Source organism: Notolepis coatsorum (genome assembly GCF_963971535.1).
Source record: "Notolepis coatsorum genome assembly, chromosome: 4".
NCBI classification, from domain to species: domain Eukaryota; kingdom Metazoa; phylum Chordata; class Actinopteri; order Aulopiformes; family Paralepididae; genus Notolepis; species Notolepis coatsorum.
The window spans coordinates 133,699,670-133,715,912 of NC_140168.1; the positions used below are offsets into that span (position 1 = coordinate 133,699,670).

General features: G+C 46.7%; 1 protein-coding gene across 2 annotated transcripts in view; it reads right to left on the minus strand.

Annotated features, from left to right (window-relative positions):
• Positions 1–1,186: 1,186 nt before the first annotated feature.
• The window catches only part of LOC311226314 (regulator of G-protein signaling 12-like), a 157,138-nt gene continuing 142,081 nt past the window's right edge, over positions 1,187–16,243 (minus strand). The window contains exons 11-17 of one of the 2 annotated variants that reach the window (XM_084311729.1): positions 12,590–12,793; positions 12,029–12,102; positions 11,786–11,912; positions 10,146–10,245; positions 9,668–9,720; positions 8,059–8,170; positions 1,187–3,271 (exon numbers count right to left, since the gene is read on the minus strand). In XM_084311729.1, coding sequence (XP_084167855.1) covers positions 2,553–3,271; positions 8,059–8,170; positions 9,668–9,720; positions 10,146–10,245; positions 11,786–11,912; positions 12,029–12,102; positions 12,590–12,793 — 1,389 coding nt within the window. In that variant the 3' untranslated portion in view covers positions 1,187–2,552. The remainder of the gene's footprint in view (positions 3,272–8,058; positions 8,171–9,667; positions 9,721–10,145; positions 10,246–11,785; positions 11,913–12,028; positions 12,103–12,589; positions 12,794–16,243) is intronic. The other variant, XM_084311730.1, reaches the window with a different exon arrangement.

The window sequence follows — 16,243 nt, forward strand, 5'->3', positions numbered from 1 at the left end:
ACAGAAATATATTGCGATATTGTACGGTAACACCAAATATCAATATATAGGCCTACTTATACTGTATATACTTTCTTTTTGGTTGACAATCCTATTTTACTGCAATAAAAATGATTGGAATGAGGTGAACAGACTGAAAACGTCAACTAACTAGATGTTGTTTATGTATATTTATGCTCGTGTTTGCTCTGTGTAGCTGTGTCTTGGTGTTGTGTAGCTGTGTCTTGGTGTTGTGTAGCTGTGTCTTGGTGTTCTGTGTCTTGGTGTTCTGTGTCTTGGTGTTGTGTAGCTGTGTCTTGGTGTTGTGTAGCTGTGTCTTGGTGTTGTGTAGCTGTGTCTTGGTGTTGTGTAGCTGTGTCTTGGTGTTGTGTAGCTGTGTCTTGGTGTTGTGTAGATGTGTCTTGGTGTTGTGTAGCTGTGTCTTGGTGTTCTGTGTCTTGGTGTTGTGTAGCTGTGTCTTGGTGTTGTGTGTCTTGGTGTTGTGTAGCTGTGTCTTGGTGTTGTGTAGCTGTGTCTTGGTGTTGTGTGTCTTGGTGTTGTGTAGATGTGTCTTGGTGTTGTGTAGCTGTGTCTTGGTGTTGTGTAGCTGTGTCTTGGTGTTCTGTGTCTTGGTGTTGTGTAGCTGTGTCTTGGTGTTCTGTGTCTTGGTGTTGTGTAGCTGTGTCTTGGTGTTGTGTAGCTGTGTCTTGGTGTTCTGTGTCTTGGTGTTGTGTAGCTGTGTCTTGGTGTTGTGTAGCTGTGTCTTGGTGTTGTGTAGCTGTGTCTTGGTGTTCTGTGTCTTGGTGTTGTGTAGCTGTGTCTTGGTGTTGTGTAGCTGTGTCTTGGTGTTGTGTAGCTGTGTCTTGGTGTAGATGTGTCTTGGTGTTGTGTAGCTGTGTCTTGGTGTTCTGTGTCTTGGTGTTGTGTAGCTGTGTCTTGGTGTTGTGTAGCTGTGTCTTGGTGTTGTGTAGCTGTGTCTTGGTGTTGTGTAGCTGTGTCTTGGTGTTGTGTAGCTGTGTCTTGGTGTTGTGTAGCTGTGTCTTGGTGTTCTGTGTCTTGGTGTTGTGTAGCTGTGTCTTGGTGTTGTGTAGCTGTGTCTTGGTGTTGTGTAGCTGTGTCTTGGTGTTGTGTAGCTGTGTCTTGGTGTAGATGTGTCTTGGTGTTGTGTAGCTGTGTCTTGGTGTTGTGTAGCTGTGTCTTGGTGTTGTGTAGCTGTGTCTTGGTGTTGTGTAGCTGTGTCTTGGTGTTGTGTAGCTGTGTCTTGGTGTTCTGTGTCTTGGTGTTGTGTAGCTGTGTCTTGGTGTTGTGTAGCTGTGTCTTGGTGTTGTTAAACTATGTTAAAATGTTCAGATGGGGACATAATATATATTATACAAACTATATAGATAGTTATTAATATTTATTATTGTTATATTGTAGAAATGTGTGCATTGAAAAGTCTGTAAAGTCTCGACGACATTGAAAATGAGGGTGACCTCAATTGTATTTGAGAATAAATAAAGGTTGATGATGATGATGATAATTTGCAGTTGAAAAAAGGCAATAAATCTCAATATATCATAAATTATAATATATCGCAATCGTAATAAATGTCCATATATTTGTAATATATCACAATGTATCGTAATAAATCACAATATATCATAATCGTATCGTGGGGCCTCTGATGATTCCCACCCCTAATATATATATATATACACACACATACAAAACCATTTACAGTTGACCTCACATTCTCACCGTAACCAAAATGGGTCCTCAAACAGGCTTTATTATGTCCATCGGGAAGCGATTGAAACCCCTGGTGTGTAAATGATTGTTGAACTGAAAGAAAGTCTCACTGTTCAGTTTGTAAATAATAAAGTGCATCGGAGTCAGTATAGAGAAGGAGTTTGTTTATCACCCGAGGTCAGGGCAGACACTCGGAGTGCAGGCACACAGAACCACACACACAGAACCACACACACAGAACCACACACACAGAACTACACACACACCTGTATAGACCACTGCACGTCCACATTCGTCGTTACATGGAGCTCATGGGAGCACAGGGGATAACATTCATGAATGTGGATGAGAGCCTTGACATTAAGTGGTTGTAGCTACGGCTGTGGGGGCGCTGGAGACGCGAGCCGATAGACTTTTATATATGCCCGAAGCTCCTGAACACGGAGAGACCGATCCCAACTTTCTCGGCCGAGCTATGGTCACTTTTCCGCACCTACTCCCGATCCGGCGCATTGCGCAGATTGCCCCAGGAAGAGGAGTGTCTGGACAATCTGCGCATGCAGAGTTTGGGAGAAAGTGCAGATCGACTTGGGATTGGTCTCTCTGTGTTCAGGAGACTCAGGCATATATAAAAGTCTATCGGCTCGCACAGCCATAGCTACAACCACTTAACGTCAAGGCTCTCATCCACATTCGTTAATTTGATCCCCCCACGCGCTCTCTCCCATGAGCTGGAAATACCAAGTGTTGCGTTGCGGCGGTCTATACCGTATATATCACACTGTAGAAACACCTGTATACTGTATACATCACACTGTAGAAACACCTGTTTACTGTATACATCACACTGTAGAAATACCTGAGCTGGACTGTCCCTCCCCACTCGCGTCTCGGGACGTGGAGCAGGGTGGCGGGGGAGTGAAATTGGCCTCGGCGAGGCTGCCCTCGTGGGGCGGCGGGTGGGGCGGAGAGGGCGGCAGCAAGGTACTGTTGAGGTGGGGTGGAGAGGGTGGCAGCAAGGTACTGTTGAGGTGGGGCGCAGAGGGTGGCAGCGGGGTGCTGTGGGGGTGGGGCGGAGAGTACGGCAGCAAGGTGCTGTTGAGGTGGGGCGAAGAGGGCGGTAGCAAGGTGCTGTTGGGGCTGCTGATGTCCCCCTCCCCCACCAGGGTCAGGTCCGCGTGGACGACGTCCTCCTCCACGGTCCGCAGGGCCGGCCTGGACTCTGAGGGCCGGGAGACAGGCGAGAGGTGGGACCCGAAGGCGGGGAGGTGCCGTGGGGGGTTAGGAGGCATCAGGGCCCGTCTGGAGTGTCCGTTGGCGCCTCCGGAGCACAGGGAGGAGTCCAGGCTCTCGGAGGGCAGGCCGGAGTGGAGGAGGGGGGGGGCGCCTCTGCTCTGTTTCAGCGAGGTGGGGGTGGAGCAGGCGGGGCCGGCGGAGGAGGCGGAGCCAGGGGGAGGGCCCAGGCGCAGGAAGTCAGGGAGCTCCAGGTCGTCCTTGTTCAGGAGGCCACGCTGGTCGTTGGCTCGGCTGCTCTGCGCTCGACTCAGAAGCTCAAAGAACTCTGGGAGAGGGAGGGAGGAGAGGAGACACGTCACCACCAGGGACGGGCACCAAATACGGTACTTTTAACCCTTTCACTGCCGCACTACCAAACGGTTAACCCTTTCACTGCGACAATACAGAAGGTTAACCCTTTCACTGCCACACGACAGCAGGTTAACCCTTTCACTGTGGTAGTGAAAGGGTTAAGGGTTACCGATTCACGCGTAGATCCGCCGGGGCCACATTTCGGTACTGTAATTAAGTCCGATGACGTCAACGTTTCGTTTACCCGCGAAACGAAACCTATGAAGTGTGACTCACGTCAACATTCACGCGCACAATACACGCTTACCTAGTGAGAGAAAACGGGGTTTATTCAATGTATGTGATGTATAGATTGGGGGGAGGTGACCACAGCTAAAACGGTGAAATGTGCATGGAAGACGGTGATAGAACGGTGACCAGTGGATTGAATACACTGCCAGCGAGGGTGTTTGTTGACATTCCTTGTAGGAACATCTGAGATAAGACGGAGTGTCTCCCAGAGCGAGGGAGAGCGGTTCACAGTGAATGAAACGTTTAGTGTGTGTAAAGGTTAAACGCGGTTGTCATGACAGCGCGTCGCCCTGACAACCAGAAGAGGGGCGGGGCTATCGTTTCTACGACGAAGATCTATGAGTCGAACGGTGTTTCCGGGTGTAAGGCAGACTAGAATCTGACCGAGAGCGAGTAGGACTGAGATCACACAGAGGACTCTCTCTCCTCTTATCACGAGAGGGGGGGGGGGGGGGGGGGAGGAAGAATGCCACGACATCATTAGCTTCGGCTAACACGAGGAGGGTTCAGGCTAACGACTAGGCCTGACCACTATTGGACTGAATAACAAAAGGACAATCTGAACACACCGAGAGATCATTAGGATACTCTTCAAGGACGATACAATTTGATAACATCTGATAACATCTGATTATGAGGTTCTGTTTATAGCAATAAAACAACGCTTTTCCTCATAAGGTATCCCACGGTGTCGAAGTGTCGAATTCTTACGGAGGTGGAGAATTAGGATGGTTTATGGATTGCACTAACGGGGGAGATAAGGATCTTATCAACCGGTATCGGAGACGTCAGGACCATTAAAAGTACACAACGCAGAGGAATTGGATGGAGAGCCAAACAGACGAAGACGTGATACTGGCCAGTTTGATCAGGATCTTACAGTTGGTGCCGTGACCCGGATTTGCAAGAGATTAAAACAACGGGAGCAGTTGGTTGCCGAGAGATAAGAACAACGGAAAAAGACTGGTTGCCGAGAGATAAGAACAACGGAAAAAGACTTTTTCAATAATGGGGCGACAGTGGACAACAGTCATCAATGTGTGGGAGAATCATGATCGAAGCAAGGCCGGCCAGCCCTGGGAGAGAGCGTCGAGTCGAGCGGTCATGAGGCGGACCAGCGCTGTAGGAGAAACAGCGCTCCGGAGAAAGATGTGAGTTCACTGTGCACACATGGTTGTTTTGATCTTTTAAGCCAAACGAACGAAGATAGTGCATCCGTAAATAAGTAGCGACAGAGAAGCCAGCTGTAATAATATGAGCAGAGAGCCATGGTGTTTTGAAAAACCAAGATGGGTTTTATCTACAGGGAATGAAAAACAAGCGGGCCGGTGAAGGACGGCAGTGTTCTAAGGGGTTAATTCCATTTTTGTTGGTCTGTAATATAAGGGTTGTTTTCCTCGCAAGAGGCGGGAACGCGGGACTGTGAGTCGGGAGAATCTACCTACGTTTTTCAGACCTACCGTCATTTGGCATTCAGTCTATTTTTGACCTGTTCAGTACTTGCATGTTAGTAGATCATCTATTGTCATGTGACCTGCAGACATCATTATGACCTGTTTGGCCGACGAGACTCTAAGAAACAGTTGTTTTGTTGTTAGGCCTTGAAAAGGAGGGCAGCGTTTGTTTGTTTGAGAGTAGCCATTATGAGCGAGACAAGATGGCCGCAAAAGGGGCCACGAGGAGGATGATACAAGATGGCTGTGAGCCACGAGGAGATAACAGATAAAGAACCAGGAAGTGACAAAACAACATAGAGGAGGAGTAGGTCGCCACCTAGTGGCGGAGGGGGGGTAGTGCTGGGGAGTTTTCATTACCCATAGGGGAATATTTAGATATAGGCCTGTACTACCATCTAGTGGCGGAGTGGGGGAGTGATTCAATAGTGAATCTAATGAGCACAGAGAGTGGATTATTATTATAATAATAATATTAGATATAGAGTTTAATTATACAATGGATTAAATAAGAATTGCACAGAAAGATGGTGCAGTTATTTGAATGGGTTAATTATGGAATAAAGAGGGAGGTTGAATTCCAGTGGGGCCTTCTCACACCTAATAGATAGGCAGGGTCTTCAGAAGACACGTCACCAGAAGAACTGGCGCGCGCTGGGGGTCAAACTGGGATGAAGAGTTGCGCGGAGTGGGTATCGGAATCTGCAAGTGTCACGCCGGAAGACAACAAACAGGGAACCGCCCTGTAAGATGGATAATAGGTGTGGAGAAGGTGGTAGACTAATTGCAAAACAAGGGAAGTCGAATGTACAGACGACTGCCGGTGTTGTGTTTCTGCTTTCAAGGGGGGAATGACACCGACAGCGATGGAGATGACCAGGAGACAGACCGGAGGAGGAGGAAGCCGCAGGGGCCAGGCACCGCAGCCTGGGACACAGATCATCCGCGACGAGAGAGAGGAGACGGCGGCGGTGGAGGAGCAGATGTGGAGAGGACAGCCAGAGACACTGAGCAGTAGCAGACCAGGGGAGACATTTTTGCCTAGGGGACCGCGCCCTGGGAGGGGGACCAGCTCAGGAAAGGAGCCGTCACTGAAAGGGGCCCTTGTCCTAGAAGACGGGACCGGCCCAAGATGGGAGGTGTACTGTAAGAGGGAAGGGAGCGCTCTGATTTGGACGTGGGGTACCTAATAGGGGGACCGAAGGGTTTAGGGGTGTCGTCTGAAAAGTTGCAATCTGTGTTTTTCTCTGTCTCTCTCTCTTTCTCTCCTCCATGACCGTTGTTTATCCTTTCTGGTTTGGGTGTGATGCGGGTAATGGAACAGCAGACGGCGGGGCCCTAATTGTTATGAGTCTATTTTTGGTGTATAATTAATTGAAAAACCAAGTAGTCTGTTGATTCTGAAAGTTGATTGAGAATCAAAGGGGGGAATGAGAGAAAACGGGGTTTATTCAATGTATGTGATGTATAGATTGGGGGGAGGTGACCACAGCTAAAACGGTGAAATGTGCATGGAAGACGGTGATAGAACGGTGACCAGTGGATTAAATACACTGCCAGCGAGGGTGTTTGTTGACATTCCTTGTAGGAACATCTGAGATAAGACGGAGTGTCTCCCAGAGCGAGGGAGAGCGGTTCACAGTGAATGAAACGTTTAGTGTGTGTAAAGGTTAAACGCGGTTGTCATGACAGCGCGTCGCTCTGACAACCAGAAGAGGGGCGGGGCTATCGTTTCTACGACGAAGATCTATGAGTCGAACGGTGTTTCCGGGTGTAAGGCAGACTAGAATCTGACCGAGAGCGAGTAGGACTGAGATCACACAGAGGACTCTCTCTCCTCTTATCACGAGAGAGGGGGGGGGGGGGGGGGGGGAGGAAGAATGCCACGACATCATTCGCTTCGGCTAACACGAGGAGGGTTCAGGCTAACGACTAGGCCTAACCACTATTGGACTGAATAACAAAAGGACAATCTGAACACACCGAGAGATCATTAGGATAGACTCTTCAAGGACGATACAATTTGATAACATCTGATAACATCTGATTATGAGGTTCTGTTTATAGCAATAAAACAACGCTTTTCCTCATAAGGTATCCCACGGTGTCGAAGTGTCGAATTCTTACGGAGGTGGAGAATTAGGATGGTTTATGGATTGCACTAACGGGGGAGATAAGGATCTTATCAACCGGTATCGGAGACGTCAGGACCATTAAAAGTACACAACGCAGAGGAATTGGATGGAGAGCCAAACAGACGAAGACGTGATACTGGCCAGTTTGATCAGGATCTTACACTAGGATTTGACTTGATTCAACAATAACAAAGCAGTCGGGGCAATGGCAAGCCCGAAAACGTCGCAAGTGTGGTTACACTTTACAAAGTTAGCAGACAACGCTCGCTGCAATATTATATATATATATAATATATATTAACAAATTGTTCTAAATAAATAATGATAATAAATAATTTTACGTTTTTTTTTTTTTTTTTTTTTTTACAACTGAGGTAGATATATTACAGTTTTAAAGACTAAAGTACAGAAAAAAGGTACGGTTGGGTACCGGTATCGATTCAAATGTGAACGGTACCCAACCCTAGTCACCAGGCTGAGAGGAGAGGAGAGGAAAGGAGAGGGGAGAGAGGAGAGGAGAGGAGAGGAGAGGAGAGGAGAGGAGAGGAGAGGAGAGGAGAGGAGAGGAGAGGAGAGGAGAGGAGAGGAGAGGAGAGGGGAGGGGAGAGAGGGAGGAGAGTAGAGGCGGCACCAGGCTGAACAGCCCCAGCAGGTGTGGGAGGATGGATTAGTAGAGTTTAGCGAAGCAGCACAGGAGACACAGGGAAGATAACCCTCTTTTACAGCTCAGAGAGACTCTGATCCCCCGAGGACGAGCAATGCTGAGGAAGACCAGCTGAGGAGGAGAGAGCAAGAGAGAAGGAAGGAAGGAAGGAAGGAAGGAAGGAAGGAAGGAAGGAAGGAAGGAAGGAAGGAAGGAAGGAAGGAAGGGGGCGATTTACCTTCAGCTTCATCTATATTAATCTTTTTCTGTTTTCTGTTTCCCCCTGGGAGCTCTGCGTCTGGTCGGCTCGCTCTGAGAGACAAGTCCCTTCTGGACGACCTCTCACCTCCCTGCAGACGCAACAATAACAATGTACTCTGTTAAAGGGGGGTGGGGGGGCGCAGTTCGAGGTAGGGGGGGGGGGGGTATTGTGATAAGGCCTGACCCCCTGCTGTGTCTAGATCTAGAGACATTGATATGATGATAATCTTCTATTTATAATTTTTTATTTATTTTTGTCGTTATGCCAATTCCCTTCCTGGTCGCTGCGCGCATTCCCCACTGTCGGCCTGGGGAGGGTGTAGAACTACCACATGCCTCCTCCGATACATGTGGAGTCAGCCAGACGCTTCTTTTCACCCGATAGCGAGGAGTTTCACTGGGGGAACGTAATGCATGCAGAGGTTCACGCTATTTACCCCCAGAACACCATAACTTCAATTTGCCAACAATGAAATGCTTCTCGACGTACTAGGTTTAATCTTCATACTAGCCCATTTGAGATTATAATTTAACTTCTCCAGTAATCTTTTTGTTCAAGGCACTGGTCACTAATGTCATGTCATCCATGTAAGCCCTAATAGGTGGGAGGCACAGCCTGAATCTGGTGCCATGTCATGCTCGTGTATGCATCTGGCAAACCCTGGAATTCCTGCTTTTTGCACTGTGGTGTCTATTGGCTTAACAGTGAGGACTCTTTCTCCTTGGGAATTAGGATTCCTCCTGCTCTACACCAAGCTGTTGGTATTACCTGTTTATCTCATACTACTCTCAATAACCTCCACAAGAATCTGAGTACATCAGGCGCACTTTTATAAACCCGGTAGGGGACTCCATTTGGCCCTGGGGCTAGAGGAATAGAAGCCTTTGCACGCCTTACTACAGGTTCATTACAGGTGACTACTACTAGACCAAATGTTTTGTAGTCATTACGGTTAGGATTTTACAGCACTTTAAATAAGAGGAGAATAAGCATGAGCTTGTCAAATACCATGGCGGCCAAAACAAAGGGAGCGTGGGTCAAACTTGGTCCTCAGGCTCCAAATTGGGCGGCAGCTATAATCCTACCAACAGTTGAGTTTCAAACTAAATACACAGCTAGGGGCTCAAATACTAATAAAGGTTTCCATGACAACATAAGATTTTTCTCCAGGATATTTGGGCATTTTTGTAAATTTTCCGGGTTTTCCATGACCTGAAATCTAGTCTCAGAATTTCCAGGTTGAGTGAGAACCCAGAGTTGTGATTGGAGGATCAAGAAAAGAGGGCGGGGTTTGAGATAGGTCCGCTCCGTCTGCTAGTTAGCATCTAGAGCGGATAGAATCGAACACATGAGACAATAGTTGTAACGTCTAACCTAGAATAATAAAATCAGCCACTGCTGGGGTTAGAGCAGAGAATGATAAAAACATGAAGTAAGTACTGTTTACCAAAAAGTGTTAATAAAGTTATTTGAGTGACACTCGATGTTAAAGAAGCAGCATAGCAACGCTGAAGCACCGAACACCACGACCACCAGAATGCATTCTGGGTAAAACGCGAGAACAGAGAAGTTGTCAGGTTCTTACTGTTGCAGAGAGAGTCCTGGTGGGGGGGTGGCCTTTTGAAGCTTTGGATTTGTCTGAGGGAAGAGAGAGAGAGAAAGAGAGTCAGAGAGTCAGAGAGTCAGAGAGAGAGAGAGAGTCGGGGCAATGGCAAGCCAAAAACGGTCGCAAGTGTGTGGTTACACTTTACAAAGCTAGATGCAGACAACGCTCACTGCAATATTATATATATATTAACAAATTGTTCTAAATAAATAATAATGATAATAAATAATTTGATGTTTGGACAATTTTCTTTACAACTGAGGTAGGTAGATACAATTTTTTGAGACTGAAGTACCGGAAAAAGGTACCGTTGGGTACCGGTATCGATTCACAGGTACCGGTACCGGTATCAATTCAAATGTGAACGATACCCAACCCTACCTGCGCCGTGGTCACGGCAGTGTCCAGAGTGTCACCTAAAACATGGACATTTAAAACCTCCCGTCTCTCGTCTCACCTTTCCCTGAGGCTGCTGTGTCCGCCCGCTCCAGAACCACCCGCAGACCGTCCAGACTGGATATGGGGGCGCCCAGGTCCAAGGACTCCGTTTCTCCGCTCTGAAACGACACACGTTTTGGAGACGTCCCGAGCGTTAGCGTGTTCATCATCACGCACCACCACCACCACCACGCTGGTTATCAACACACAGCGTCCCTTTCTAGGTTAGCCTCATTAGCTCCACATTTTACTGCACTTAAACCCTTTCACTGTCACACAACAGCAGGTTAACCCTTTCACTGCCACACGACAGCAGGTTAACCCTTTCAGTGCCACATGACAGAAGGTTAACCCTTTCACTGCCACACGACAGAAGGTTAACCATTTCACTGTCACACGACAGAAGGTTAACCCTTTCACTGCCACACTACATACGGTTAACCATTTCACTGTCACACAACAGCAGGTTAACCCTTTCACTGCCACACGACAGCAGGTTAACCCTTTCACTGCCACACTACAGAAGGTTAACGTAACCGTCGGTAGTGTGATAGTAAAGGGTTAACCTTCTGTAGTGTGGCAGTGAAAAAGAGTTGTCTCTTCGTCGGCAGGCAAAAATCCCCCCCGAGCATTCGTTATACCGCCTTTGAGCCGGCGGTATAATACAGCTGTAATGCCTGGAAAAGCCACAGGACCAGAAATAAACCGCCTGGCTAGGATTTGGGGTGCGGTGTAGGGGGAGGGTGTAGGGGGGGGGGGGGGGGGGGGGGTGTATAGTTGAGGGGTGTCGTCATTCTTAATTATAGCCCTGGTTGGTGCTCCGTCTTCAGAGGCTGGTTTGAGTCAGAGAGTTAACCACTGTGTAGAGGACTGGAAAGGGATGCGGTCGCTTCCCACCCCTGGCTGACGATACTCCACCCCTGGTACACCGGCATCCATTGGATGAAGTACGGAGGCTTCGGAGATGAAAACGAGTAAGTGTGTAGTGTAGGGTATATGTGTAGAAAGAGTTTTGATTGGTTATTTCCATTTTCAATTCATGAAAATTACCAGGATTTCAGATAGTTTAAGCTCATCAGTTGGGGTTGTATGTTCATGCTCCCCTCATGCACAGCTTTGTACACGGCTGCTGTTTTCTAGTCTGTCTTCCACACATGCTTTGTCTTCTGTACTTTCTCTAAGGGGTTGTGGTCTGATTGACCTTCATTTTAGTTCAGTCATTTTAGAACTCTCTCCCTCCTGCCATCAGCCCAACGAGTGCTGCGTTGCACGGAAGGGTAACGTTAGACTAGGAGCACTGAAGGGCGACAAAGTAGGAAAGCTAACGTTAACATTACTGTACAAGAGCACATCACTCAACATTTAGATCGTTAACATAAGTGTACGAGAGCGGATGAGAGCACATCACTTAAACATCAACAACAACAAACAACAATTAAACATTTCCAGGACAACACAAGATTGTAGGCTTGTAGGCTTGACGTTTGGTCATTTTAGTACATTTTCCAGGTTTTCCATGTCTGGAAATCTAGTCTTTTAATTTCCAGGTTTTCCAGGATGAGTGGGAACCCCGACAGGGACGACTGCAGCTCCGTGGAAGTCTTTCGCCTCTGCTCCGTTAAGACACTGCGGTCGGCCAACCAACCAAAGAGGACTTACTATTTTGACCACCAGGTCGCTGAGCTGGAGGCCGTACTTGGCGACCACGGGACGAAGGACCTCAGTGACCGGCTTGGTGGGTTTGGCTTTCAGGCCGACCGAGCGGTTAATCGGCACCAGGTCCAACCTGAGAACACGGGGGGGGGTGGGAGAAGTTCAGACTTCATACATAGAGAAAGATGCATAGCGGTCATTTTTGGTTTATGACAGAATTCTAGGAGTTACAGAAATGTTCATCTTTACCTAAACAAGGTGCGCTTCTCCAGTCTAAGTTCTCTTGTACTGAGGGTCATGCAGTCTTGGTCCAACATCAAAGGCTGGGAGAAAATGGGGGGAGGGGGGACCAGTTACACCAGCGAACACACAAAACCCAGAACACCATATTGCCCTTACAAAGGCAAACAGTAGTAACTGTAGGAGAGGTGAAACGGACTACACTGGTTCTGCTGCCATGTTAAAAAGGAACACGCGGGCATTTTGGGAAATTCACTTACTGTCAGACAAGAAGATAGATACCAGTTTTCCTTGCGTTCAGTAGAAAGCTATCCGGCTAGCTAAGCGGCTAGTCTAAGCGCTGGCCAACTAGCTAGTTTTAGCTAGCAGTTAGCCACTAGGCATCCGCTTCTGTTCATTGTATTAAGCTAGGCTAACGTGCAGCAGCCAGACAGCTTTCTACTGAATGCACAGAGAGGAAACTGGTATCTATCTTCTTGTCTCTCTCTCTGGAGAAGACGGTAAGCTTATTTCCCCAAAATGTCGGCGTGTTCCTTTAAGATTGGGTCACAATGGGTCAGACTCGCTCACCTTCTCCCCCCCCACCAGGAAGAGGTCGGCGGCGGCCATGTTGACGTTGATGTTGTGGCAGAGGTCACGCAGCACCTCTCTGATGGAGGCCCCGGGCCGCAGGGCGACGGAGGAGCAGGAGGCGTCGGGCAGCGTCACCACGCAGTGCTTGGGGGAACACTCTCGCACCCGCTCCCACGCCGGCACAGAGTGGCGATTGTCGGCCTGGAGGAGAGACGGCAGCGACACGAAAGTTGATGTTTTCAATAAAGCAGTTGAGTAGCTCTACATTCCTTAACAGCCATCACTGATACAGAGTGTCTGGTCAGTAACATGGGTCTCCCAGTCCCTCTGCTCTGCAGTAAACAGCCATCACTGATATAGTGTCTGGTCAGTAACATGGGTCTCCCAGTCCCTCTGCTCTGCAGTAAACAGCCATCACTGATATAGACTGTCTGGTCAGTAACATGGGTCTCTCAGTCCCTCCACTCTGCAGTAAACAGTCATCACTGATATAGAGTGTCTGGTCAGTAACATGGGTCTCCCAGTCCCTCCTCTCTGCAGTAAACAGCCATCACTGATATAGAGTGTCTGGTCAGTAACATGGGTCTCCCAGTCCCTCTGCTCTGCAGTAAACAGCCATCACTGATATAGACTGTCTGGTCAGTAACATGGGTCTCCCAGTCCCTCTGCTCTGCAGTAAACAGCCATCACTGATATAGACTGTCTGGTCAGTAACATGGGTCTCTCAGTCCCTCCACTCTGCAGTAAACAGTCATCACTGATATAGTGTCTGGTCAGTAACATGGGTCTCCCAGTCCCTCTGCTCTGCAGTAAACAGACATCACTGATATAGAGTGTCTGGTCAGTAACGTGGGTCTCTCAGTCCCTCCACTCTGCATTAAACAGCCATCACTGATACAGAGTGTCTGGTCAGTAACATGGGTCTCCAAGTCCCTCCACTCTGCAGTAAACAGCCATCACTGATATAGAGTGTCTGGTCAGTAACATGGGTCTCCCAGTCCCTCCTCTCTGCAGTAAACAGCCATCACTGATATAGAGTGTCTGGTCAGTAACATGGGTCTCCCAGTCCCTCTGCTCTGCAGTAAACAGCCATCACTGATATAGACTGTCTGGTCAGTAACATGGGTCTCTCAGTCCCTCCACTCTGCAGTAAACAGTCATCACTGATATAGAGTGTCTGGTCAGTAACATGGGTCTCCCAGTCCCTCTGCTCTGCAGTAAACAGACATCACTGATATAGAGTGTCTGGTCAGTAACGTGGGTCTCTCAGTCCCTCCACTCTGCATTAAACAGCCATCACTGATACAGAGTGTCTGGTCAGTAACATGGGTCTCCAAGTCCCTCCACTCTGCAGTAAACAGCCATCACTGATATAGAGTGTCTGGTCAGTAACATGGGTCTCCCAGTCCCTCCACTCTGCAGTAAACAGTCATCACTGATATAGAGTGTCTGGTCAGTAACATGGGTCTCCCAGTCCCTCCACTCTGCAGTAAACAGCCATCACTGATATAGAGTGTCTGGTCAGTAACATGGGTCTCCCAGTCCCTCTGCTCTGCAGTAAACAGCCATCACTGATATAGAGTGTCTGGTCAGTAACATGGGTCTCTCAGTCCCTCCACTCTGCAGTAAACAGTCATCACTGATATAGAGTGTCTGGTCAGTAACATGGGTCTCCCAGTCCCTCCACTCTGCAGTAAACAGCCATCACTGATATAGAGTGTCTGGTCAGTAACATGGGTCTCCCAGTCCCTCCTCTCTGCAGTAAACAGCTATCACTGATAGAGAGTGTCTGGTCAGTAACATGGGTCTCCCAGTCCCTCCACTCTGCAGTAAACAGCCATCACTGATATAGAGTGTCTGGTCAGTAACGTGGGTCTCCCAGTCCCTCTGCTCTGCAGTAAACAGCCATCACTGATATAGTGTCTGGTCAGTAACATGGGTCTCTCAGTCCCTCCGCTCTGCAGTAAACACACAATACATGTTCTGATTCCTTCACATTTTATCCAATCAGGAGAGAGAACCCTATTATATTTTGACTTATTTCTTGAATAAGAAATCTTGCTAAGCCACATTTGCTTACCGCACTGGTAGAATATCTTACCTGTTTCAGGCACATATTTGCTTAAAGTTTTTATGATATGATACGTTTTTTTTTTTTCTTATACGTTTTTTGTTATCCATATTATATGTTCTCTTTGTTATTCATATTATGTTTTTTGTTATACATGTTATCCATATTAAATGTACTTTTGGTTATTCATGTAATATGCTTTTTGTTATTCATATAATGTTCTTTGTTATTCATATTATGTTTTTGTTATTCATATGTTCTCTGTTATTCACATTATATGTTTTTGTTATACATATTATATATTATCTTTGTTATTCATATTATGTTTGTTATTCATATTATATGTTATCTTTGTTATTCATATTGTATGCTTTGTTATTCACATGTTCTTTGTTCTTCATATTCTGTTATTTGTTATTCATATGTTCTCTTTGTTATTCATATGTTTTTGTTCTTCATATTATATATTTTATTTGTTATCCATAGTATGTTTTCTGTGTTCTACATATTATGTTTTTGTTATGCATATTATGTGTTTTTGTTATTCAAATTATATATTTTCGTTGTTATCCATATTATATGTTCTTTGTTATGCACATTATATGTCTTGTGTTATCCATATTATATGTTCTCTTTGTTATTCACATTATATGTCTTGTGTTATTCATATTATATGTTATTTTTGTTATCCATATTATATGTTTTTTGGTATTCATATTGTATGTTTTTTGGTATTCATATTATATCTTCTCTTTGTTATTGATATATGTTTTTGTTATCCAAATTGTATGTTCTCTTTGTTATCAACACTTTAACTGCCGGAAACGTGTTTAGGCGTCTTTCCTAGCCATGCTCAAGTTGCCTAGGACGCCGTAACTCGTCTTTGATATCAATATTTCAAAAATCTGTGATCGAAATCATATTTCCCCCCCGCTGCCATGACACAGTGCTGATCTCCTCTCAACCCTCTAGCGGTTCAAGAGCGCCATCTGGTGGCCGATCGGCAGATCGAAACCGGATGTCAACATTTAACCCGGCAGGACTCACTCCATATGGGGTCCGGGCACTCGCTAATATTAGAGAGACTCCGTCTTCACACAGTGAACATCGATCGGTGGAAATAACTCGAAAAAACAACATGATTTGGACGTATATACTATTATACAACCTGGAAATAGATCCGGCATTTCAACATCCCATAATTGAAAACTGTCTACTCCACGCTGATCGCCCAACGGCCCGAGGAGACTGGGGTGAGTTTTAGCGTGTAGTATTACCGTGTTCGATACTAACTGCTATGATGAACATATGACCCACATTAGATGAATGGTATAACGTTGCCCACGGAATTATAAACGCCCCCTCGCCCATCCGGTCAACATCAGATGACGTGTAGTAAATTCTAGAAGTACGTCCAATTGACATTTTTTATCTCGCACAGATTCCTACCAAACCGTATTTCATCAATATAATGCATTTGGGGCTATAAATCACGTTCTGGAGAAAGCTGCAGAAAGAGATGAAAACATACTTATACTTTAGACCATATTTTAGTATGAATATGTGAATGAAAAAGTTTA